The sequence below is a fragment of the Protobothrops mucrosquamatus genome, unplaced genomic scaffold (assembly GCF_001527695.2).
Source record: "Protobothrops mucrosquamatus isolate PMUCROS unplaced genomic scaffold, P.Mucros_1.0 scaffold_45, whole genome shotgun sequence".
In the NCBI taxonomy this organism is placed as follows: domain Eukaryota; kingdom Metazoa; phylum Chordata; class Lepidosauria; order Squamata; family Viperidae; genus Protobothrops; species Protobothrops mucrosquamatus.
Genome location: NW_015386121.1, coordinates 441,059 through 468,825, shown reverse-complemented (window position 1 = coordinate 468,825; position 27,767 = coordinate 441,059). Strand labels below are relative to the sequence as shown.

General features: G+C 35.7%; 1 protein-coding gene across 1 annotated transcript in view; it reads left to right on the top strand.

The window, feature by feature from the left end:
- Positions 1–27,767, top strand: part of PCSK2 (proprotein convertase subtilisin/kexin type 2) — a 100,377-nt gene that overhangs the window by 28,381 nt on the left and 44,229 nt on the right. Inside the window, exons 3-5 of the mRNA XM_015811039.1 lie at positions 15,430–15,543; positions 18,017–18,125; positions 23,353–23,390. Coding sequence (XP_015666525.1) covers positions 15,430–15,543; positions 18,017–18,125; positions 23,353–23,390 — 261 coding nt within the window. The remainder of the gene's footprint in view (positions 1–15,429; positions 15,544–18,016; positions 18,126–23,352; positions 23,391–27,767) is intronic.

Here is a 27,767-nt window from a genome sequence, read left to right as displayed (position 1 = left end):
TATAAATCTGACAAACAAGCAAACAAAGAGCTGAGATAGCTAACCAAATCTATTGGACAAGTTCCATAATCACAATTAGCATATTTAGACCAGATACAATTTTGGAGCCCTATCTTATTTATCGGTAGGACACAATCTATTTCTCTGTGGTAGTACTGGGTCAATAAAGATATTTATTCCAGGTACAGAGCAATTCCTGTTTGGCTATCTGGTTGGGTGATTTATCCTCAGAGTGCTGAAATAGGTTACAGAAGCAGCCATCATAGTCAATACTTAGCTATAGTAAGTATCTAAAAACTTTTAATTGTGTAGAGATTTAATTACCTTGGGTACCTCTCATATGTGGCTTTTTTCTGCACAGATGAAACTTAATAGTGGCACAAAGCTTTTAGGTCCACCTGAAAAGGGATATTGAAGGTTACCACACCTAAAACATTAATGAGGGATGGATTTGCTGTTGTTTTTTTCCTCTACAGTTTCAAAACTGCTTTAGCTAGACTGTTATTTAGACCAGATGAGGGAAAAGTAATCTGAGGACTAAAAGCAATGTCACATCTAAGCCAGTGTTTCTTTACTGCTTTATTCCACATCTTCCAGAGTTAGGCTTCTTGATTTACATCTACATTTATATTCCACAATGGAAGGTGCAAATATCGTGTCAATTTAAGACTGAGGTTCTTTAAAGCAATTCAAGACAAACCCACTAATTTTGTCTAAAACTGTATTATTGTCTCCCCTCAGTTACTTTTTCACAAACCTTTTTTTAATGTCTTGGGCCTAACACTGCAGGCAACACACGATTGCTTTTTTTCCCCTGGTTTGAGGAAATTGATCCAGTTTTGAATCTGGAAGGAACAACATTATTGAACAAATCTTTTTAATCTCAGGTCAGGAATTTAATGCTAGAAATGTATCTTCTGGGGTCACCCTTTCTCATGTATTTGAACTTGATTTTTTAATTCAATGAATTCTTCATTGTTTCTGTGACATGAAAGCACTGAACTGAAAGAAAAAGGAACAGAGAAAATATTATTCTGCATTCTGAGCACATTCTTCATATTTTCGGCGTGCACAATCAGGGTACTTGGTTGTTAACAATAAAGATATTTGAAGAGGATCAATTGAAAACTAGTACAACAGAACACATTTAAAAAATGGAAAAACATTGAATTGGGGAATTTCAAAAATATACTATTACAAGCTATCTTCTCTCAAATACTATTATTTGAATATTAGTTATTGGGTTAAGAACCATTTTGAAATCAATTTCTAATCCTAGAGAAACAACTAAGCTCCATGTTTATCCCCTTATTTTGTTAGGAAATGACAGGATGTCTGAAAATCCAAAGGTCAAATGGGAAAATGAAATAGGATCAAGACTGAAAAGCCTGTAAATAAATTATTCTTAGAAAAATGTCTGGTCCAAATTTTGAAATAAAAACTGACAGAAAATTCAATGTTCTTTCTTACACTGTGAGAATGAGAAGCAAAAACTCTTTGGATTCCCCGCCCCCCGCCCCACCCCACACACACACGCTGCTTCTTAGGCTAAAACATATGAAGAATAGTTGCAGGAATTGGGTTTGTCTAGTCTAGTGAAAAGAAGAACTAAGTGTGACATGATAGCAGTGTTCCAATATCTGACGTGCTGCCACAAAGAAGATAGAGTCAAGCTATTCTCCAAAGTGCCTGAAGGCAGGACAAGAAGCAATGGATGAAAATTAATCAAGGAGAGAAGCAACCTGGAAATAAGAAATTTCCTGACAGTGAGAACAATTACTCTGTGGAACAACTTGTCTTGAGATGTTGTGGGTGCTCCATCACTGGAAGTTTTTAAGAAGAAATTGGACAGCTATTTGTCCAGAATGGTGTAGGGACTCCTGTTTGTGCAGGGGGTTGGACTAGAAGATCTCCAGGGTCCTTTCCAATTCTGTTATTCTGGGTAGAAAAGGCTGTTCCATTATCAAGAAATGCTTTCAATTTCCAGAACCAGTTGTTCAGTTGTGGAATGCTTAACCAGTACAATTTTTGAGTAGCTGAAATAAAAAAAAGACTTTCCTTCAACTTCCTCTCTCAATATTTCCTATTCTCTTTGTAGATCCTGAATCTCTCCTCTTGTTTTTCTTTTTTTAATTCATGGGTCTTGAACAATAAGTTGGGCACATTTGTCTTTTTTATTGTGTCCATGGAGTGCAGAACAGTTTTCCTCTATTTAAATGCCCCCCCCCACCAAGCAAAGCCTCTTGCCTCTAAAAAATGTTCCTGCTGGAATAGATCTTCCTGCCATTAGAGGTCAGAGAAAGTATATTCTATATCCTGAAGAGATGTTTCACTACCCAACATATACTCTGAGTTGGAATGATATAGACAACATGGTTTGCTAGGTAGATTCTAGATTAGACATCCTGGTTTGTATAGAATAGTACAGTGGTTTTCAACCCTTTCTTCACCACAGACCCCCTTTAAATACCTTTTGTAGCCATGGACCATGGCCATAGACCCCCAAGACTTGACTCAAGATTTAAATCATATTTCTTCAAGCCTTTGCAGACCCACTGTGATGACATCACACATTCCCAGGGATCTACTGGTTGAGAACCACTGGTATAGTATAATCAGATCTGGGGTACAACTGGGCTTGGGTTGTATTCATGATGTATGGCATACTAGCCAAAACAGACTGGTACTTCCTTATTATTAACAAGGAATAGTGCATGAAATGGTAAAGTACTTTCATTAATGAATCAAATGAAAGAACAATACAGTGGATAGGTTGTACATCTGTGGAATTAAGAAAAGAGATAGAATATAATAGATTTAAATAAGGTTTATCGCATCTTGTAGAGTGGAGAGATAAATGCATGCAACTAAACTAAAAATGTAGGGTTAATTACAAATGAAAGAGATATAGTGCTTACTGGAAACTATCAGTTAAAACTGTTGTAAATATATATGAAAATAGGAATTGACAGATTCATGAAATTATATGTCACATTCCAATGAATGGTGTTAATGGAAGTTTTTGAAAAAGTTGAGGAGTTAAGGGAAAATTGTGCAGTAGTCTGAATGAAGATGATCCAGGCAAAAAATGCATTTTTTTAAGGTGATATGGAGGAAATGAAGATATAAGAAGATACAAAAAAGTGATTGGATCATCCAGAAACCCAAGAATAAATCAGAATTTTGATTGAGGGTTGCTTAAAAAGAAGTCTGTTCTTTGGAATATGACATTTAAGCATAAATCAATTTTATGTATACAGGACAAATCCCAAAATATTACTATGTTGATTGTTTATAATGAAAACTTGAGAGAATGAAGAAAGAATGCAGGGATAATGAAGATTCTGAATTTAGTATATATTTATATATATATATATTGATAATCTCAAAAATGGGAAGTTGTCATGGAAGAAAAGGAAACATGTGAAAGAAACTGGAATAAAAGAAAAATGATTGAAGAAAGTAGAGTAGTTATAAATCTGTATTAAAATTAGTTTTATCTCTCAATAGAATAAATAGAAAATGGACTTAGAGAAATACAACGTGAAAGCTGCTTGGAACACATTAAAAAGAATCACAATACAGAGTGTCATAGATTGGGGGGGAAGGGCTATATTAATAGGAAATATGAAAAAAGATGCTTAGTGGAATGAATAACTGGAAGGAGCTGTGGGTGGGGAAAATGCATATAAGAGAATGATTGCAAGAAAATGAGCAGGATGAAATTGAAATTAAGAAACCCCGAAAGAAGTATTTTAGAGATTTGTATGGTGATGCTTTTCTGTTGGCTGAAAACCTGCAGGATTTGCAGCAAATAGTAGATAGATTTATCTATCTTGCTTTATTGAATAATGCAATAAAGAGAAGACCTCTGAAGCCAAGGTACTTATGTTCAACAGGTAAAACTGACTAGCATAAATGAAAAAAACTAAGTCAGTAGCTGAATCACCGTACATTTGGCAGAATGTTTATTGAAGGTGGGAATTGAGACATTTCATGACCCTGCAATTACTGACAAAAGATAGTGGGCAACATAGTGTTGTCCATTCTGAGAAATGAACGTGTGCTGAAAGATGCGAAAATGGCTGTGAGAGAGTACATTTCTGTTCACATTATTAGTTGAAAATGCGAGCTTTGTGTATCAGGAGAATAAGTAAGCTGAATGCAGTGGGAATGAGAAAACAGGAAGAAATGACTCAAGAATGAATGGGAACTGAATTGAGCAACTGCCAAGAAAGAAGTATGTTTTTGGTAGCTTGGTCCTATAAGTAGAAGGAATGGAGATTGAATTTTAAAATAAATAATTGAAGAATTAATGGATTGGAATTCAGGGAAAGACCAAGAAGACAGTGACTGGATAGAACTGAGAAGGCCCTTAAGAAGAAAGAGATGATTAATTAATCAGAACAGAAGACGGTAGATGAATCTGTATGTACAGATGGCAGATAGGTGATAATGTTTTACAAAGATAGAAACACCTGAAGAGATATATTGAATGATGTAAGTGTAAACTAATTTTAATTATATTACCTATTCTTTCCCTTATGTTGTGCTTTAAATTTCTGTGGGGTTGCCAGGTGTCCACTGTTTGAGTGGACAGTCCACTTTTTTCACATTATGTTCACTATTTTTTTTTCACAAAATAGTGGACATTTTTTTTATTCAAAAGCTTTATGATGAAATGGTACGTAATCTAAAGCTGTACAGTCTACTTTTTTTACTATTTAACACCCCCCCCCCCGCTTGTCCGCTATTTTTTGGAAGCAGACCTGGCAACCCTATCTGTGCCTTACAGTTTCTTACTCCTTTTCATGCATATAATTACCTACCATCACATAGTAGGTACAGTATTTACTGCTAGGCCATAAGAATAGACTTTTTAAACTCGCTAGAATGAATTGGAAATACCTTTCACTCTAAACAATATGTTTCACATGTTTTCTCCCAAGTTATTGTTGACTTTGCTGAGAAACCTTTCAGAAAGGTATGCACATTGAAACACAACCATTATGTGGGAGTTAATTATAGCAAACCCAGGAAAAAATCATAGAAGAGGGTTTGGTTGATTTGCAGTGAGGGATGCAATACCGCAACTTCTATGGATATTTCATATCGATGCTTAGAGGACAACATGCTATTATTCAGAGTGTATTTCAAGAGGATATATGGGCTATTAGAGGACAGTGAAGTGGAAGAAATCATGTACAGATGAAATAGGAAGAGATGAGAGGAGCAGGAGAAATTGGAATGGTAAAAGGGATACATTCAGGATATTTTTTTAAAAAAAATGGCATCAAATTTGGGAATGCTAATTGATATAGAATATGAGGAAATTCAAAATAATGAGTATAATAATTTCAGTTCAGATAGTCATAAAACTTGGCAATATCACTATTGTGTTGAGCTTCTTTAAATTTCATTTCCGATAACCTCTCCAGAAATTCTTCTCTGGAGTAGATTTTGGAGATGTGTGAGGGGTGCAAGCTTGGGTAGAGCAAAGGCCAGTTAATTGTATGAATAAAAAAATTGCATGTACAACAGCAACAACAAATATAAAGAACTAATAAATACAAATGCTAGTGTGAGGAAGGAGAGAAAGTAAGAAAAAGAGGGTAAGGAGATTAATATGTTTACATATTTTCAGTTCCTACTAGGTCATATTCAAATTAGTATAAATTAGTATACATTTCAGCGGAGTTGCATCTCTGCGTGCTTGGGCATATTTAAAACATAGAAATGCAAATTTTTTCATTAAACACTGCATCTTTACCTAGTGCCATGGTTCTCAACCTTTTGTTCACCATGGACCCCCTTTAAATACCTTTTGCAGCCATGAGCCACCAAGACTTAACTCAAGATTTAAATCATACATTTCTTGAAGCCTTCATGGACCTCCTGTGATGACATCGTGGACCCCCAGGGGTCCACGGACCACAGGTTGAGAACCACTGATCTAATCTCTTTTATTATATTGATCTTTAATCAATCAATCTGATGAGAGAGGACCCGGTGAGTAGATAAGATCAAAGGAGTTCAGAGTCCTAGTGGACAATCATTTAAATATGAGCCAGCAGTGTGCTGCAGCTGCCAAAAAAGCCAACACAGTGCTAGGCTGCATTAACAGAGGGATAGAATCAAGATCACGTGAAGTATTAATACCACTTTACAATGCCTTGGTAAGGCCACACTTGGAATACTGCATCCAATTTTGGTCACCATGATGTAAAAAAGATGTTGAGACTCTAGAAAGAGTACAGAGAAGAGCAACAAAGATGATTAGGGGATTGGAGGCTAAAACATATAAGGAACGGTTGCTGGAATTGGGTATGTCTAGTTTAACGAAGAGAAGGACGAGGGGGGACGATAGCAGTGTTCCAATATCTTAGGGGCTGCCACAAAGAAGAGGGAGTCAGGCTATTCTCCAAAGCGCCTGNATTATTATTATTATTATTATTATTATTATTATTATTATTATTATTATTATTATTATTATTATTATTATTATTATTATTATATGAACCTTACTTTCTTCTGAGATTTCTGTAAAGTGAGTTTAGTTTAAGCATTATCAGTGTTTTACTGAGAAAATTTAGCTGTGAAAGCATCATCATCTTCAAATTCATAGGAGAAACATGGCTTCAGTGCTTATATACAATAAGCGAAAAAGTGAGACAAATGTTTAATACTGAAATAAAAATAGTGTCTTCAAACACTCATTAATCTGAACATTATGCTAAAAATTTATTTTTTTTGAACATCCAAATTCATATTGGTTCAATTTTCTTGTTTCAAATTTTGACATTTTCAGATCTATAAGTCAAAAACTGAGAGCTATCTTTGTTCCCAATGGCAGCCCCCACCCCAAGCCCTGCTCTTTGTATTCAATGGCCATTTCATACAGGGGGCTGCTAGGCTGCATGATATATGTCAGCTTTTCAAGCTAGGCCAGCTTGAGGAAATAGAAAACCACCAAAAGTACTAGACCTCTAATATAGGCTATCATAACAAACTCTCATAGCTCTCCTAGCATTGGTGGGAGAGGAAAAGAAACAGGAGAAACCACCCAATAAGGGCCACCTAAAGTGCCATCTAAGACAGAAGACCTGGCCATTACTAGGGTCAAGAGGAGGCAGGGGCTAAAATCCACAAAGGGGTTCCTTAAAGTAGCTTCATGTGTAATTGCTTTACAAATAAGATAGAACAGCTGAAAGTAGTTCAATGCTAGACATTTGTATAACAACAAACTTACCTAATTAGCAAAACCCAAAGTCAATATTTCATTTTTTTCCCCATCTCAAGCATAAAATCCAGAATAGGTTTCCAAGCAGAAACAAAGATGGGCATATTCTTTTCTTTGATTAGAGCAGTTAATCTAGCCATCTCTGTTAATTCCATCAGTTTTTCCAATCATTTATCTATCATGGATCTTTCCATTTTTGTGCATAAAGCATTCTTGCTGCTGTCGACATATAGAACGGTTCCAGATATTTTTTTCAAGTTCTTTGTACATTAAACCCAAAACAAAAGCATCTGCCTTACTTTTTATATTCACTTTAAGTATCTTCTGTATTAAAATATGAATCTTACCTCAGTATTTCTTTGCTTTTTAACATATCCACCAACAATGATACAAAATTCCTTCTTTGCATTTACATTTCCAACATACATTTGAAATACCTTTGTACATCTGTGACAATTTATCAGGTGTTAAATACTAAGTACATCATTTTATCAAATTTTTCTTTTAGATTATAGTTTAATGTAAATTTTAAACTTTTTGTGCACATATTTTCCCATTGTTCAAGCATTATATTGTATCCCAAATTCTTTGTCTATTTAACCATGCAATGCTTCAAACATTCAATCTCCAAATTCAAATTCAGTAACAATTTATAAACCTTAGCAATAACATGTTCATCATTATCACATAGTACAATTTCAAATTCATTTTATACAAAGTCAAATACATAACTTTTTTAAAAACTAGTTTAAACCTGCCTTTCAGTTGTAAATATGTAAACCAGTGACAGGCATATCCTTTTGATTCCAACTTTTCTTTGGACTTAAGGGTAAGTTCATCTTAGATCCACCAGTATGGCCTCACCATCATTTCTTTTCTGAAGAAGGCTTCCTGAGGTGACATCCAAAGAGGTATCTTCATAGAGAACCTTGCTTTTTATTTGTTCCAAACCCTTAAATAAGCAAAATGTTTAGATATCCACATAGCTGATTGTTGGTTGAATCTGTTACAGTAAAGCAGAAGTTGAAAAGCTTTAAAAGAATGCAAAATAATAAACAGCATTTGGAAGTGTTTGGAACACTCATATTGCCTTTGAAGAAAACAACAACAACAACAATGTTGGAAGGGACCTTGGAGGTCATCTAGTCCAACCCCCTGTCAGGCAGGAAACCCCATACCATTTCAGACAAATGTTTGTCCAGTCTCTTCTTAAAAGCTTCCAGTGTTGGAGCATTCACATCTTCTGGAGGCAGGTTGTTCCACTGGTTAATTGTTCTAACTGTCAGGAAATGTCTCCTTAGTTCTAGGTTGCTTCTATGTTGCACATCATGTGACATTACTGAACTTCTTTCTTTTGGTATTCAATTGACTTTATTTATGTCATTCTAGTGTAATGGCATTAATGACCATTAATATTATTAGCTATATACCTGACTATTAAATGCAAAAGCCAACTAATTATGCTTTATTATGTTACATTTGTTCCTCCTCTATAGTCCCATCTTTGTACAGTATTGACTTTTACATACTTACTGGCTCTTCAGAGCCTCTCAAAAACATCAGAGCAGATTGTACTGGTAAGTGCAGAAAATTAGGACTGAAGCATTTACAGGCTTTTACAAGCTTGAAAATTAACAGGCAGGAGAAAAGGTTTATAAAAATGATTAGGCCATCAGTGGATCTGTAGAGTCTGTATATATGGTTATAATCGTTCAAGAATTTTTTTTCTCAGATTATTATATTTTAACTTGATGCCTTCAGGAAGAGTTGGATCTTTGCTGGGTTAATTCCATGCGATATAGGAATGCTAGGAGTTGGCACCCCACATATCTAGGGTGTATCTGGCTAAAAAAAAGTTATTATTGTCATTGGCAATGATGAATAGAAATATAGGCCAATCTACACATGCAGCAGAAAGGAGAATGCTGGGGGAAGATGGGAGAATGTTGAAATAATAAAATGCCATGCACAGTCTCAGATTCTATGTGGAATATAAGAGATGAACATCCATTTCTCCAGTCTGATGCAATAGACGAAATTTGTTCATGGTTTATTAGTGCAAGTTCACTTTTCATATGATTAATGACTATTTTTTAGGGAACACAAGAATCCAAATCTTACATAGGAATTTTTCCATAATTCGGTACGTGACTATCAACTTTTTGTTAAGAAAATTAAAATTTGATTTGACCAGTAAATAAGAAGACTTGATCATATGTCTTACATTTGCTTTATAAAGGGATGTGTTAAAGGAGATGGAGAGCGAGTATGAAATAGAAGACTTAGATTACATCTAATTGACTCACTAACTATACATGTTGGGTCATATCCAATTAATTTTTTGTGTATTTCTTGAAAGAGATCAGGAAATTAATGTGCTCATCACATGTGGGAGTACACTTTATAATTTTAATCCTATGATTAAAACAGTGCAGACATTAAAAACAACAATAAAGCCGCAAATAGGATGAAACTGGTCACATGGTGAATGCCTCATGGTGGTTAATGTAACTGAAATACTTCACAGGGTATCTACTGTGTAAAAGAGATGAATTTCCTACCTTTTCCCCACATGTCAATTAAAGCCCTGTTCAAAGGGACATGATATAATCTAACCTCTTCATCTCTCTTTTCTAAGAGAGTAGGAGAAGATGCACTTTACACATATCATTGTGATAGAGAACTTGTGACAGAAATCTGAATTTTGAATGAGGTATCTAGGTAAAGAAGCCTAGTTTTATAATCCTTATAAACAAAAGTCATCCTTGGTTAACTGAATACCGTATATACAGCCTCACACTGGTGCAGTGTGTTGAAAATCTGTTTACCATAAGCTCATGAATTCTGTTAACTGGGTTCTATTAAAATGCAAAAAAATAAAATAAATAACCTTCCATTGGAATGCACAGCATGTTTGCAGTTTACAATATTATGACCCTTTTCCCTTCTTCCTTTGGAAATAATCATGCATTCAACTGAATTTGTTAATTTGTTCTGCCCAGCTGTCTTGCTGGTTTATTAGCATCCTGTTATTTTATGCACTGTGCTTAAGTAGAAGTATATTAAAACTCAATACCCAAGGGTCATTTTTCCTGTTGATGTTTTCCAATCACAAGGCCATCTTTAGAACTATGTGGACTTTTTTCTCTAATAAAGAACCAATGAGAAACTTGCTAGTAATTTAGCCATGCAAGGATAGAAGTTCTAAATATGGGCGAAGGGAAGCCATTATTAGCAGGCTAAATTAAAGGATTATAAACCGAGAGGTTTACTACTTTCATAAGAGGAAGGACTACATTATAGTTTTAGTTTTACAATGTTTTGGATATAACTCTAAAAATATAAAAGATGGCTCTGGAAAGTATTCATTTGCAAAATGTTTATTGAGCAAATACGAACTTTGGGCATCTGTATTAAAAGCTTTGCATATGGATTTTTTTCTTATAAAATCTATTTTTTTACAGCTGAACTGGTGGCTGTTATTTCTAATACCTAAAGAATCATAGTTATCTCGGCTATGTATTGAGCTAAATGTGAGGATAAAAATATGTAACATTATTTCAAATATAATCTACATTTTTCTCATTTAAAAAAATGGTATAATTAAGGAAATAAAGGGAGTTAACAATCCCACTAGATCTTCAACAATGAATGTTGATATTTAAAATAAATTGGCACAAAGCAAGACATAAAACTAGAATTTCATATGCTAAAATCATTAATCAAAATAGCAAAACAAAATAAAAAAGATATATTATTTAGGAAAAACTGTTGTTAGCATGTCTACCGCATTTCTTGAAATTGATGTATTTCATTCCTCGAAATTGATATATCTTTGTAGTAAGTAGGTCATTGCAATTCCCTACCTCCAGATTAAAAGCAGCTCCTTTGGTGAAGGGGTTCATTTGGTGAAGAAATTATGACTTATTACAGAATAATCTTTGATTCTTGATGGAATTATTCAAATGATTGTTTTTTGGGTTGCCTTATACCATGGGTCTATCATCCAGGTTAGCTGATATAAGACAGAATCTTTAGTATGTCTCTGTGTGGTTAGAGCATTAAATTTCTACATTATTTTGTAGAAGTACTATAATACAAGGGTCCCCAACTATGGGCTGCGGCCCACTATCGGCCCGCAGCCAGCTCAGAACCAGGCCTCAGAAGCAGTGAGCAAGCACATGTGCAACTGTACATGCGCAGGCAGGTGAGTGTGCGCAGCTGCATTTGTGCAAAAGACATGCATGCATGCCTACCGCTTGTGCAAATGGAGATGCACTTGTCTGGAACCACCCCCTCTTCCCCCCCAAACCCTAAGAGTTGAGACCACTGCTGTGATACATTTCCTTACTGTTGGACCTGATTAGAAATACAGATATGACGAAGATAAATAACTGTTTTATACAAGCACAGGAGAGGTGTTCATCCAGGGGAAAATGCAAGCCAAAGGGGTAATTCCTGCTCCTCAGATTCCCCACCATTGGTTTAATCTGGTTCAGCTCTCATCTAGTGCTCGTAAGATTATGTCTTACTATTATTTAATTTCATTCAAAGAAGAAAAGTGAAACAACATTCAAATACACTATTCAAAAATGATTTGAAAAGGAAGGTTCCCACTGTGACTAAATAAACAATGATCTTCAATAGTGTAGTTGTTTTGTCGCTTCTTCTATTTATTTTTTTCTCCATTTATACGATGTTATGCTTATAGCTGTAAAATTGGGTATACTTTTCCTTTGGATTAATTATCAATTCTCATCTCATTTATAAAATATTCCAAACTGTGCTCACATGGATACATAATCTTAAGACAGGCTCCTGTCACATAATTCCATTTATTTCTCCATGCGTGAAGTCTCTGAGCCTGGATAAAAGAGTGAGTGACACCCAGTGAATACAGGATGGAGATAAGGAAGATGAATAAGAACAAAACATATGTGCATGCATTTTGTACCTGTGTATCTAGTCCTCCTGCAAAAGATTGTTTTAGAAGGATTCTTCACCATTGGAGATATTTTGCTTCAGCTGTTTAATAGCAGAAGCTGAGCTGAGTATTAAGGTTTGGGGAAACTCATATCCTTTTCTTGGCCAGATCTGATGATCCTACTACGTTCATATTGGAATTTAGTAGGATGCCTCTTTATTGTAATTACTCATTTGATATCCTTGGAACAATGTTTCATAGCTTAGCTCCTTTCAGGCAGGAAAACATTGGCCTCAGTGCCTTGCACATCTGCTGAGGAAAGGAAAAAAATGATCACACGAGGATCATGACAGCATCATGCAAATATTGCATCGTATGTACTTGCATGAGACATCATGACATTATTGCAAAACTTCTTTTTTGTGCTGTGATATTATGGTGCACTTGTTCTAACATCATTGTGGCTTGTTACAAACGTTGTTGGATAAAGCTCCCTATAAGACCTAGTGATGCAGTAAAACTACATTCCAATCGACCAGTAACCTCATTGCTAATATTCCTAAAGAGAGTGCATGCAGCAAAAAGTTGTGGGTGCTCCAACACTGGAGGTTTTTATGAAGAGATTGGACAATCATTTGTCTGAAATGTTATAGGGTTTCTTGCTTGAGCAGAGAGTTGATGATTTATCATTTTGATATCTTAAACTTTGTATTAAGTTGGGGTAAGCGTGGCTTCCGCATGATACAACCGTCCCATGGGCCAACAGTTTGACACCCCTGTCTAAGGCAAGACTAAAACTCAAAATATCCTAATTTCTAGCCCAGTGTCTTTAACCATTATACTGTACTGACCCTCATAAATCGTACTAGATATATTTGCCCGTGCTATATTGTGGAGATCCTCGCCTTGAAAAACATACCCTAACTCAAATCAGCCCAAGGTTTCCTAACCAAATTGTGATGCACACTGTACAATACTGCCTCTTCATCTGCCCTAATATCTACAGTGTTGCATTTAAGATTGAACTCATATTTTAGGATACCAAGTCACAAGGGTCAGCCTCATCACATATTGCTCACCCTTTGTAAGAAGCTACAGCTTGGTTTAAAAACCATTCACAATTGGCTTGTTTCCAGCAGTTGCATTTTCATTTCCTCTGTATCGTTCTCATTCTCATCACGAAATTTTCAGTGATAACTCTTTAATCCTTTTCCGAATCCTTCTATCTCAGTAATGCTTTGCACGGGATAGTATTCTATTGTTCAATTATAAGCTTCAAAAAGCATTTATGTATGCTATCCAGTATCACTAGCTGTAGCTCTGTAGATTTCATAATTAGATATCCCTGTATATGAGAACACACAAAGCTTTGCATTTCATTTTCTCTGTACATTCCACATTCACCTTATCTGTGTCATTGAATTTGGCTGCTGTCCAAGTAAGTTCTAGCAATTGAATTGTTCCTATTTGTACTTGAAAATTCCACCCATTGACACTCTTCTCTTTTCTTCCTGCTCAAAATTTCCACCATTCTTTGATTGTATTTGAACTCAGGGGAGATCAGCTGGCAGTCCACCTCTAGCTTGACCATAAATGACAGATGAAAAAGTGGGACACAAGTGCCTATAGAAACAAGTCTGGAGGACATCTAATGCAGTTTGGTCTTAAAATTATGCTGTTCATTATTGTTCTGTTGTTCTCTTAACCACCCCTTTTTACAACACTTTGGCGACTATGAATGCATGTTATACTGGGTAGTGTGTTGGTCAACACTCAGGAGAATGGGCTTAAAATAGCTATGTACTTAGCAGTAAAATGTGTTTCCTTGATTTTGAATTAATCAGATTTCAGCTCATCTTTTCTCTTAGGATTTTTAATAACATGTATAACTGATTTTTTTGAAGAAATATTACACAAGATCTAGCAGGACATATGGTCAGATTTTCTGAACTTATCTTCATAACTTTTATAATTGGTCAGTATGAGATTCCAAATATGATAGTTAGAATTCAAACAAAGCCTAAACCTGGGTTACCAATATAGCTACAGGTCCTTGACTATACCATCCATCCATCTCAGTTTTCCCTGTTATACAGAAAAAAAAATTAATGAGAAGAAGCTTCGGAAGGATTTTATTAGAAGAAGCCACTGAATCTACTAAATATAAGTAATTTACTGATCCCATTAGATATCATCCCATAGTTTTGAGTGGGACCTATCAGGATATACAGTTTCCAGAATTCTTGGATGTATGAATTTTGATGTGAGTTAATTAAACCAGTCTAACCAATAGCATAAAGCAATAGTGAAGCTACGTCCCATCCCATGGTTAATAAAATTGTCTCATTTTGGACAGAATACATGATATAATCATATGTTTTGTTTGCCAATATGAGTTTTCTATTTTGATAGAATTCTTTATTAAAAGTTCATTCCTCTGGCAGTTTTGCCAGGCACAGATGAACCGAAAAGGGTTCACTGAGGATTCTGGTATTTATTTTAAAAATTACAGATTGAATTCAGAACAGAATGGCACTTTTCAATTTACTGTTATGTATTTAGATATTTAAGGAAAAACAGATAGCTATAAAGGGAAAATAAGTATAATTGGTAAGGAAAAAGTGCAGATCATATCTGAATATTATTTCTTTCAGTTATCTTCAAAGGCAACCATGAGAATATTTGCATACAATACAAATTAATCTGATGTACTTTTTGGGGGCAACATGAACAACTTTGGGCAAAAGTCATGTTGTAACCCATGCCTTGCTTGTGATGCAAATTCAGATTAGGTCTGTTGACATAAAACTGAGATGGGAAAAGATGCAAAAGTCGGTGGAGCCAATAGAAATATTTAATCTCCAAAATAATCCATCCTGTTTGTTGTATGCCTCCCAGAGTCAGTTTTTGTGAGATGGGTAGCTATACAAATTATATAAATAAATGCCCCATCCTGAACAAATTATTACATTTAATGAACATAGCAAAAAAAAGCCATAAGCCACCATAGATTCTACTGAATTTTAGTAATATAGTAAAATAATTCAAGGAATGGGGAAGAGAGCAGTTAGCATATGGTGTCTCTGAACCCAGGTTTTGACCTTCTCTTTGTGCCCTCTTGAGTTCATCTGAATAGGGACATGCTATGCATCAAAAGTAAAATTAAATCTTTTTTAAGGGATGCTTGCTCCTACATTTCTAATTGTAAAATAGGATAAACAAAAATGCTTATGTTCCAATAGATATATACACTTGATTTTTGCAGGTAAAGAAAGTTGTGCAGCAGGAAGGTTTTGGGAGGAAGAAGAGAGGATACAGAAATATCAATGAAATTGACATCAACATGGATGATCCTTTATTTACAAAACAGTGGTACTTGGTAAGCAGACCTAACACTTTCCTTCTTCACAGCAGGAAAATGTATTGCCTAATATGAGGCCCTCAGACAGAACTTGGAAGAAAACAATGGAATGGTTCTGAAATATAATTTAGTTATTTTTGGCAAATTGTAAGCTCTTTTAAATCCCCCTGTTTTGCCTTGGACAATTTTAAATCAAGAAAGTTTTGTATGGATAAGTTAGATGGATTTCTTCATCAAATTTCAATTGGCACACTGCAGTTGGGACTGAGCATTCCCTTCCCTTTCTTTCTCTTTCCTTCCCTGTCTAACATGGAGCTACTAGATTAATACTGCAGACGGGTTCCTGAAAAGAGAGATAAAGGGGGAGGACCAGGATGAAGAAATTGTATGCAATATGGGAAATATACCGTTGAACTGAGATGATGAATACATGATGCAGTAATAGTCTGCTTAGGAGAATTACCAAGGAAAGTGTGGGCCAATTATCTCACTAGTCCAATATAACATTTGGCTGACACAGAGCTGTGTATAATTTCAAGTGATCTGGTCATTTGAAAACCCTGGCAGCCATTCTGTCTGTTGGCTAATTTGTACTGCCCTGGATAAAAGACAAATTGATCTCCATGTAAAATTTGTCAACTCAGTCTAAATAATGGCTAACACAGCGGTGTGCTAACCTGCAAGGTGTGCTTTGAGGACAGATGACAGAGGCAGGTAGCTCATTGCTTTTGTGGACTCAGATCACTTTTCCATAGCTGCCTTCTGCCTGCTATTCTGTTTGTGCCCACATTTTTTATGGGCTCAATTGCAGCTACATTAAGTGTAACTCTCTTACACTAGTCCTGATGATAACTGACTCCACTGAGTGAACATGCCACTTTTTAAACTACTTTTTAAAAAGAGGATTAAGTTTCTCACTTGCATATAAACGATTTCTGTATCTAGTTATCACTAGATAACCATATGGGGGCAAGGGTTACATTGCTGGGATAATTAATGTATACATTACCCCTAAATCACAAATGTCCTTAAAAGCACAAGTTTTGTCCTTATAATAAATCAGTATGTCCTGTTCCATGGAGAATTTTGATGTCCACTGTAAATAAAGGCTCAGGCTATGAAGCAAGACTCATAGCAGCAATTAGACAAGACTAGATATATGGACAAGATTAGATATAGTAATTCAGGACCATGGCCAGTTCCACATATCTGTCTTGAAGCTAGCAACTACCGCATGTAATTGCAGATTGAATTGTGTTTATTTATCAAATACATATGGCTGCCCATCTATCAGAAGGAACTCTGGATGGTGAACAAGAATAAAGACAGGATTTTATATCTAGGCCAGGAAAGTCTTTTGAAAGCTCTGCCTTTCAAAGGTTATAGATAACTTTCCTTTTTTTAGGGCCCATCTGGAGTCTTGGCTTTTATAACAGCTTCTTCTTAGTAGATAAATGAGGAGGTAAACAATAAGAACAGTGAGGAAAATATTATGGAATGTTTCTCAACCTCTCCTGCTAACTGGAAGAGGCTAAATAGTAGTCTTCCAAGTCACAATGCAGCAGCAACATTCCTGGGTATCACATTGGATGCAAGAGAGAAAGCCAGTTCAGAAGAGCAGGATCAGGGCTTCATGTCTCTTAGAGCATCTGTGGCTGGTGGGCTTTTGGTCCTGGGTCATGGCACAATGGCATTTAAAACTGTTCCTCTCTATTTTTACTTTGCCCTTGATTTTATTACTCTCTAAAGGTTTGCATATCAGGTCTGGCTTTCATGAATATTTTAATGCAGACGGCTTTGCTGCTTCTTTTTATGTATTAATTTGATATTTAATGAATAGGTTGGTTGCAAAGTCTCCTGTGGAGTTATAACAAATACTTATTTAATTTGAAATTTAATTTGTTTTGAGTGAGAGATCAACTGTATTGCCATGTTTTAAGACATGGCTATCTGGATAGCAAATGCATTTATCTGTCTGATGAGACATAAAATTCTCAGTGGCATAATCCTATTTTATGACAAAACAGGAATAAATACTGCGTTTTCCTTCTCAAAAAGAAAAGTGTCTGGATTCCAAGCTATCTTTAAAGAGTGAGTTTTATATATATAGTCTCATTCTCCTCATCCACAGATGTTCTGGAACAGGAAGCACTCCACATGCTCAGAGCTGAGACCCTGCCATTTTCCCATACTTCATATGATCAATTGTTGAGTTGTGCCATTAAAACTGCATTTCCAATAGCCCTTCACTACAATAGTGGCATCCACCAAACAATGAAGTCTATTAAGCTGGTTGCATTGTGACTTAAATGAGGTCCGCATTTTATGCTGGTATTTGTAGATTTGTGCCTGTTTTTGGGCTGCATTTCCAAGGAAATGAAGGCCATTTGGTGGCAGATGAATCAGAAAGAATCTCAGTGGATGTAAACATTCCTCTTTGTGCCAAGCAAATTAGTCTCTTATGCTTTTTGTTTGAAATGTGATTCATTAGATCAACACTGGGCAAGCAGATGGGACTCCTGGCCTTGATTTAAATGTGGCTGAAGCCTGGGAGTTGGGCTACACAGGAAAAGGAGTAACTATAGGAATTATGGATGATGGTAAGTGAAAAATAAGATATCGTGACTCTCTGTAAACTTCACCCTTTATTGTAACAAGGAATGCAATTTAACATTAAAACTCACTCCATTATTCACTTCCTTCAAAATTCTGAAATGTTAATTAAAAACCTTACAAGATATTCAGACATAATTTTTAATAACAAATCATCATCCAGACAAAGTTCCCTTTGAATACAGTCTGTGCATAATGATAACTTCTTAAATCCAGGCTAGGGTAAAGCATTTAGTTAAAGCATGTTAGTTTACTAATTTGGAAAAGAGCTAGCAGAAGTAAATATTGAATTAATTGCATATTGGTATGTTTTTTGTTTGTGTTTCCCCAATGTATTTCTAAAAAGAAAAAAAGAAAAGAAAAGAAAAAAAGAAATGTTAATGCCTTCCTCCATTTACCTGAGCTGGATTTTTAGACTGCATTGTAAGCTTTCCTCTCACAGTGCTAAAAATAATCAGAAAAGTTGCTATGCTTGAACAAATCCACAGGGACTTATTCTTGCTAATACTGATGCTCCACTGGATAAATGAGGCTGCTTGTCTAGCGATAGCACTATCCATTTGCACATGACTCACAATTCCCTGGCTCCACAGAGCAACTTGTTACATTTTGCAGTGACTGAGCACAACTGAGAGTTTCTGTGTCCAAGATCTCCCCATTTATCGTTATGCATCGGGGATGGGGTAGGGGACAAGGAGAGCATAGAATGGAAGCACTGCAATTTTCTATCATCTAACTGTAGATAGTTATTGATTTGCATCACTGAAAATCTTAGGAACAGCTTTTCTGCAATCTTAATTCCAACTATTTTGGATGTCCCTACAACCCCAAAAAAGATGGCATTGTTGAGGAATTAGGTCATTATTATCACCATCAGTCCTGGTTCAAAAGTATACAGATCCATATCTACTGGACTTAAATGCAGATTAGATCTAATTAGTTTTCACTTTCATATTATGACAAAATTTCTTATAACTGACATCAAAGCACAAAGCTGAGAAATTATGTGGAAGTATATTTTAGACAGTTATAAATACCAACTGATATGGAAGTAGAATGGAATAAAGAAGGGTGCCATTAGAGTGAAATAATCTCTCCCCCCCCCCAAAAAAAAAAACCAGTTGGAAACTCAGCAGAGCTAAGCAATGGTGCAAACACATTTTGGGGATTTAGAATCTCAGCAAAGATGAAAGACAGGGTGGAGGAAGAGGCTTAGTTATATCTAATCAGCCTTCAGACTGTGTGCCAGTCCAGAACATCTAGCCTCAACCCACTGTGAGTCTCTGCAAGCAAAGAGGAGCAATAAGCAAAATCCTGATTGTCTGATCTATAGGCTGCTACTAGAACTACTTAATAATATGAAAACAAAGCCTGCTGTAAGGTGCAAGAATCCTGAATCCTTGTCTTCAAATTGTTTTTTCCTTGCCTCTTGCTGATTAAAGAGAAATACACTAATATTGAATGAAAGTAACTAGCAATAGCACTTAGATTTATGTACCACTTCACAGTGCTTTACAGCTCTCTCTAAGTGGTTTACAAAGTCAGAGTATTGCCCTCCCCCCCCCAACAATCTGGGTCCTCATTTTACTAACCTCGGAAGGATGGAAGGCTGAGTCAATCTTGAGCCGATCAGGATCGAACTCCTGGCAATGGGCAGAGTCAGCTTGCAATACTGCATTCTAACCATTGCCCCACCACAGCTCGTATAAAAAAAGTAACTAATTTCCGAAACAACTTTGATGAAAAGTGAAAGCCCCTGAATACCTTGCTATTTTGATGATGATGAGGATAATGATAATGATAATGATGATGATGATGATGATGATGATGATGATGATGATTGTTGTTGTTGTTGTTGTTGTTGTTGTCGTCGTCATCATCAAACTTCTGTAAAGAACCACTTTGATAAACAGCAGTGCAAGCTGGATAATAAATAAACAGAGAATTGAACTTACTTAAAATGGAAGTCTGCACAATTTTGCTGTGCTAGCTAAAGGGAACAAGGATTACATTTTTTCACAGAGATGGAATTGACCTTTTATTCCAGTCATCACTGCCATTCAAAAATATTTCTTTTATGTCCTTTCACATTTCTAGCCCGCTACCGAAGACCATATTAATAATTGATTATGGTTTTCTATACTGCAGCTGTATCTAATATGGTTTCAGTTGGAAAACATGACACTTTGCCTAACTAATCTGAAAGAATAAATGTTCTGGAATAAAATATTAATTGGCATTGGTGATACAAATAATAAATTGATAGCAGATTTTGTATGCATGCTCTGGTCAGCATGCTGGAATTCTAGGCATTTGAAATTCTGGTTCTTAACTGTGAAACAATGTGCAAATTAACACATATGTATTTCCACAGATGGTTTGATTAATAGGATGTTTTAGAGAGTTGCAGAGGATTTGGCATGTAAGGAAAAGGTAACACATTACTGATTGTTACCATAGCATTATTAGGCAACACTAATAGTTGTTTATAATAATAATAATCTCGAGGTGTACAGACTATTTTGAAATGTAAGTGAATTCAAAACCTTTTTTTAGTCCAAAGCTCTCTATTATGAATGTTCTAAAACTGGACGTGTTTTAAGATCGAACGGTTCTTTTTCAAGCTCAAATATTCCCCATGATCAAAACAGATCTTTTCATCCTCAAAACAATAATGCTGCACTAAATATGGAGAATTCCATACTCAAAGCAGAGAATTTCAAATCCAGAATACTTTGCAAAGTTCTGTAATAATCCCAAGAAGAACCTCTTGTGGGATTTTCTATCTCAGATAATTTGATCTAACTTTGATTCTATACAAGTTCTAGCAGAGTACAGACCGTCTGAAGAGAGTAACAGCAGCTTACTCTGTGCCATCTTGACATTTTTTAATCACACCCTGAAGGTGTCCCTTTATACTAGTTTGTTTTCTGATTTATAAACAATCTTTAGTGAATTCAGACCAAAGATTGCTTTCAACAGATCTACTGCCTTTTGCTGGTTCTTTCCATTAATCACAGTTTCCATTTGCCTTACCTGTAGTTCATGCATACCTGGTAAGTGTACTGTATATAATAAGGCAGGAGTGTAGATGGGGAGTCGAAACTGCACCTAAGGAGATGCCCCATGTTCTGAATACATGGAAATAATTCTGTCTTCCCATAAGTCTAAATAGCTAGCGGTGTGATGGCCAAAAACTAAGTGTATTTGCAGATTTAGCTAATCAGGTCCTCTCAATGCATCTACATAGATAGTAAAACTTTTACTTTCTTTTCCAGAGCAGGGACATTGTTTAAAAAGAGGAGGAGGAGGAGGAGGAGGAGGAGGAGGAGGAGAATGTTTGCTCTTATCCATTGGTGGTTTGAAATGGACTGCATAATTGCTAATCACACAAGGAAAATGCATTTAGTGGAATACATTTGTTTTTAATGGAAGGTAGTTTATATTTTACAGCTGAAGGTTGGGGCATCTAAATGTTAAATTCTTCATCAAAACAAAAAAACCCATAATGGTTTTTCTCTAAAGCATAAATTGGGAATGATCCAATTCATGATCATCCTTACAGAAGGAATAGATAACTCATGTACATAAGCTGCTTTGGTTTACAGCAGTTATAAATGCCAGGCACTATAACCAATGTCAAGGGATTTACGGGAAGAACAGTCTCAGACCTCTACTCTAATGGGGACTGGATTTCCCAAAACAGCTAGGAAATGCAGCTTTCTTTGAAAATGGCTATTATGTGGTTTCCTTTCCCTTGCTACAAAAATTTCTGAGAGATCATATTGACCACATATATTTGGATTGGCACTGGGAAATATCTAATGATCTATGTTCAACAGTTTTCAATAAATCTGAATACTGACTAGCTTGGAATTATTTAACTAATAAAAGAAGCATCAATAACATGAGGGCATCATTCTGGAAAGGTATAGCAGGTTTTCCCCTCTGTACCCTTCAGAGTAATGGAGGAATTCGTGATGAGCATAGTATCCATCTCAGAAACCAATACCCTGATGACTGTAAGCCAGGGGTAGTCAACCTTGGCTCTTTTATGACTCGTGGACTTCAACTCCCAGAATTCCTGAGCCAGCTAAGCTGGCTAAGGAATTATGGGAATTGAAGTCCACGAGTCATAAAAGAGCCAAGAAGTTCCCAAGGGAAAAGCATAAAACAATTGTTTTATAGAACCGATGACATGAAAAATGGCAAGAAGGGTAGTATGAGGGCTTTGATTGTCATCTGTGCCATAAATTTGTCATTAAACCATGGGCACTCAGAGAGGAGAAGGTGACAAATATCATCATGAGGTTAGATGTCAATAAAATTATTTAAGTACTTTAGTTGGAACTCACAACATCATTGCATCATTGTACCATTCGTATGATAATATCATGGCACAATGGCTTCTCATTTTGTCATCATTATGGCTTGCTATGGATTTTGCTGAGTGACAATTTCCAGTTTAAGACCATTGAGGTCTTTAATTTTGTTGAAACTGTTGGCTTTGTAAGACTCTAATTTGATAAATTAGGACCAATTGTAAACCTAATCTATCTGACCAGTGTAGCAGTGTTCCAATATCTCAGGGGTTGCCACAAAGAAGAGAGAGTCAAGCTATTCTCCAAAGCACCTGAAGGCAGGACAAGAAGCAACGGATGGATACTAATCAAGGAGAAAAGCAACCTAGAACTATGGAGAAATTTTCTGACAGTTAGAACAATTAACCAGTGGAACAATCTGCCTCCAGAAGTTGTGAATGCTCAAATACTAGAAGTTTTTAAGAAGAGATTGGACAACGATTTGTCTGAAATGGTATTGGGTTTCCTGCCTGAGCAGGGGGTTGGACTAGATGACCTCCAAGGTCCCTTCTAACTCGATGATGATGATGATGATGATGATGATGATGATGATGATGATGATGATGATGATTATTATTATTATTATTATTATTATTATTATTATTATTATTATTATTATTATTATTATTATTATTATATCTGACAGCCTAATTTCTGTGTCTCACATTTGCACATTTCTGAACCTGGCCTGCCAGCCTACATAAGAAGTCCTAAGGCCCATATTTTACATGGGATATGCTTACTTACAAAGTAAATGGATTTCACAGCTATTCAAAACATCACGAGTTCTACTATTTGTTTTCCCTTGAATATACATTATTTATGGTTTATTGCTGTTCTTGATTTTTTACAGGAATTGATTACCTTCATCCAGATTTGGCTGCCAATTATGTAAGTATACCATTTCCTTCAGGTTACACTTCTATATTTTTCTGGCTAGTCATTTTTATATTAAATAGTTGATGCTTAAGAATATCAATAGCATAACTATTGTTGATTTAGGTGACAAAATGGATACATAAAATATGTACTCTCCATAATAAACATAGGCAAGGAAATTCCTGTTTAATCTGACAATTTGTGAATTGTAGCAGATATAGGTTCCGTATAGGAAATGACATGGTTTTCAAAGGCCAAATACATTTTATTAGTAATATTCAAATGTGCATAATCTCAAAAACTTTATGTAAAGTATCCGTCACATAATGGCAGCAGCCAAGATAATATACAAAAAGTTATTACCTGAATTGGAATTCTTTTATATTTAGAAGACACTAGAATGTGATGAGAATTAAAAAAAAACCTTATCAAAGTGCACCCGATGGAAGAAATTTGTTCTGTGCAAAATAAAATATTTGGATGCAAGATCACATTTTTAAAATCTGGCAAGAGCTTATGGCAGGGAATTAATATATTCATGTTGCACAAATGCTTGTAAAAGTGAGAGAACTAATAAATCCTGGAAGGGATTATTGCTTTCCAAATAAGGTAGGTCCCAAAGTTAGTTCCCATTCACTGAATATGTAGAAAAGGTTCAGATTTCATTGTTTTCATTTAAAACATTTTAAGTGGCAAGGCTGGGACAAATTATGTCTGACACCTTGGTTAATTCCTATCAGTAATAGGAAATAATTTGGATTAGGTAGACCAAGGGCTTGTCTCAGGAGAAAACAGCTCTGTTGCTAAACTCAGATGATAAAAATAAGTCTTCATCAAAAAATAAAAGAAGGTTAAGACTAGGGATTAATTCACTAATTGATTTAAATAAAAAGTCTGTTAAAGAGACAACAGCAGGCCAGGCAACCCTTTATCAACTTACTATTCTATTCTTCAGTTGTTTAAATAAACTTTTTTTTTAATGGAGCATAAAATAAAGTGATTAGAGTGAGTATGGAAGAAATGACAAGAAAGACAGATGGATGGATGGAAAGGCAGACAGTTGGACAGATGTGGAATGCAATTTACAGAAGAGGCAGTTATTTTTATTATACTTAAACAGTTCACTTTTTTCTAGCAGAATATGCAAGAATCAGAGCTCAGTTCAGTAAAATTTTATTGTGTGGCCATGATGTACATTGTACCATATTCCAAACCCAATTGTGCGTTGTTGTTGCTTTTTAAAAAAGACTAATTTTTAACTCATTCTTTTTGTATTGGTACTGTAGGCTTCAGGCCAACTGCATAATAATCAGAATGCTTAGAGAGGGAATCATCCTAGAGTTAGGCTGAATTTTTGTTCATTCTAGTAAATAAACAAAATGAGGACAACATGGAGGAATCTTTCAATATGCATTCAAGCCTGAGAGACAGCAGGCAAAAGCAGAGCTTTATGGAATGAAGGATAATTGCTTCAGAATGATCCCATTCCTTGAAAATGACAATTTAGGGATAGACCTTCCTTCAGGTGGTGGATATAATGAAAGGACAATACTGGGCCTTGTGGTACTTTAGCAATATATACATATCTTACAGTGTCTGATTACTTAATAACTTACTTGTCTGATCTATTGGAGCATCCTTTCACTTTTGAGGTTACAAAATGTTATGCAGTAGATGCAGGGGCAATTTACAACTTTATTTTAAGGTTGTTGTTTCTTTTAAAAAAAAAAAAGCTAAAATAAATAATGTTGCTTCAACAGAAAGAGGAAACTTCCCTAGAAAAAGATTTGTTGTGATTCAAGACCCCTATTAGCATTTAGCCTACCCTTCTAGTAACTGGGTGGGTTGGGTTGAAGTCACAAATACAGAGAACCCATTCCAGTTCCCTATTTTCTCTTTTGGGTGATAGCAATACCAACAGAACTTACACTTATATACCACTTTACAGTGCTTTGCAGCCCTCTTTAAGCAGTTTACAGAGTCAGCATATTGCCCCCAACAATCTGGGTCCTCATTTTATTGACCTCAGAAGGATGGAAGGCTGAGTCAACCTTGAGCCAGTCAGGATTGAACTCCTGGCAATAGGCAGAGTTAGCCTGCAATATTGCATTCTAACCACTGCTCCACCAAGCCAATGGTGATTAAGGAATTCAGATTCAGCCACATGTGAGTACAATCCTCTACTTAATGAATATATATATATATATATATATATATATATATATATATATATATATATATATATATATATATATATATATATATATATATATATATATATATATATATATATATATATATATATATATATATATTCCAACCTTTCCATGTACAAATTAATTGCTGTTATCAAAAATAATTCATCCAACTGTCTGTCAAGCCTGTGGCAGCTGCATCTTTAGATGTTGGTGGCATTTACACAGTGGGGTAGTTTGGTGCTATAGTGACTCATGCTGACGATAGATGGAGTCATGTTCATCATGATTTAACACATCTTTGAAATCTCCCCACAAGAAACCTTCTGTTGAGTGGGAAGAAAAGGCACATGCTGCCAAAAGAAGAAAATTAAAAGCGGGGCTGACGAAATATTGCACAGGATAGGTGACATTTACAACTGCCCTTTTGAATTTCCTCTGGCAGCACAATGTATACAACACAATGTGACAGAATACATAATGGGCAATTTAAACAGAGGTGACCAGAAAGAATAGCACAGTTAAGATGACTTTTAGTTACACTCTTTGGATGGGGAGAATGGCGTTTCCACTTTGTCTACCATTGGCTGGAAACATTTGAATCTAACGAAGGAGATGCAATAGAGAGATCTGAAGGACATCATCAGAAAGAGAGATTACTTATATTCCTTCAGTAAGAAGGAATATGAAGCAGTAGACTGAATGGAGAAGGTCTAGGTTATTGTCAAAATTGTCATACTGACTGAGAGAAATACAGGGGTGAGCTAGATGGACCAATGGCATGGCTTTGCAAGATGGTGACTACATTCCCTCATTGAATTAAGCCATAAATAATAAAATTCATATATTTATCATATATATTAATGAAATTGAGCTGAACACCTGAAAGCAGGTAGAGTCTGGCCAGTTTGTAGAATACAAACTCATAATACACATTAAAACAGCAAGTAGAGATACAAAAAACTAAAATTATAGAATTATGGAAGATACTCCATCTGGGTAAGCTTAATTCCCAAAGGCCTTACAGAAGGGCCATGTTTCTACCTGCTTCTGGAAGGTCATGAAGATGGGGTCCATCTGTGCTTCAGGAGGCAACTGTGATTCCTAAGTAGACCAGGTCAGGAAACAGACATTAAAAGAATTAGTGAAACTCTACTTGCAAGGTAAGTTAAAAGAATGTTGAAAGTCAAAAGGTTTTCCTCTGCCCCCTCTTATACTAAAGAGAATCAATGTGGGATCATCTTGAATTTCATTCTCACTCCCTCTTTCTTCCCAGAGCTAAGCTATTCTTCATGCAACTCTTCTTGCGTTCCTTAATTTAGACATATCCTGGGTGGTGGAGGGGTCTAACTGAGCAATTTATAAATCCTTGAGAGTCAAGGATCCAGTTTAGGCTTGACACTGCTGAAATGCTTGTGGAAAATAATGGAATCTGGATGGTTTTTGTTTTGTTTTTGTTTTGGTGAGGGTAATAACATTATTTGAGTCTGGGAAAAGGGACAATTGGGTCGAACAATTCAAGAATCACTGCCCTAAACCAAGGTTTTCCAATGGTATCACACTAAGCTACAACCTAATCAATTATTGTGAGTTCATTTAATGTGAGAATCCAAATGGTGTCTACCATTTCTCTTTCCTAACTGAAACTGCTTCTGTCACAAGAATCATTCTGGAGAGATGCCGTATGACACCTTTCTCTTCCATCTCTTTGACATTTTTCTGCCCAACAAAACCAACATCAGACTGCTGGGAAAATGAAATGCAAGATACTCCTTCAACCATTGGGACACAATATAGGGTGAAAGATCAGCTGCCCAAGTTCAGTTAAGAAGAAGCTTATGATTATTATTTGAAGAAAATCCAGAAGGTTCAATGAGAAAATGGCTGGATAAGAATAAGAAACAGCTGATTTGGAGAACATCCAAAAGTGGATGTTAAGTGGACAAAAAAAACCCTAATCCTGAATGCAAGTTGGATGTCAATACTTTGGTATAGCTACCATAGCTTCTTTAAACTGAAAAGATACACGGCTAAGCCATCTCTTTTTTTAAAAAAACAAACCCAGTTGTTGACTAACATAGCCATTTAAATTTCTCACTATAGCCCAATTCTGTGGCATTGTGAAAAGCTTCAGTGATGCCCATCAACCTTGACCCTTGCAGTACCATTTGTTTCTATCTTCTCTGCCTATAAA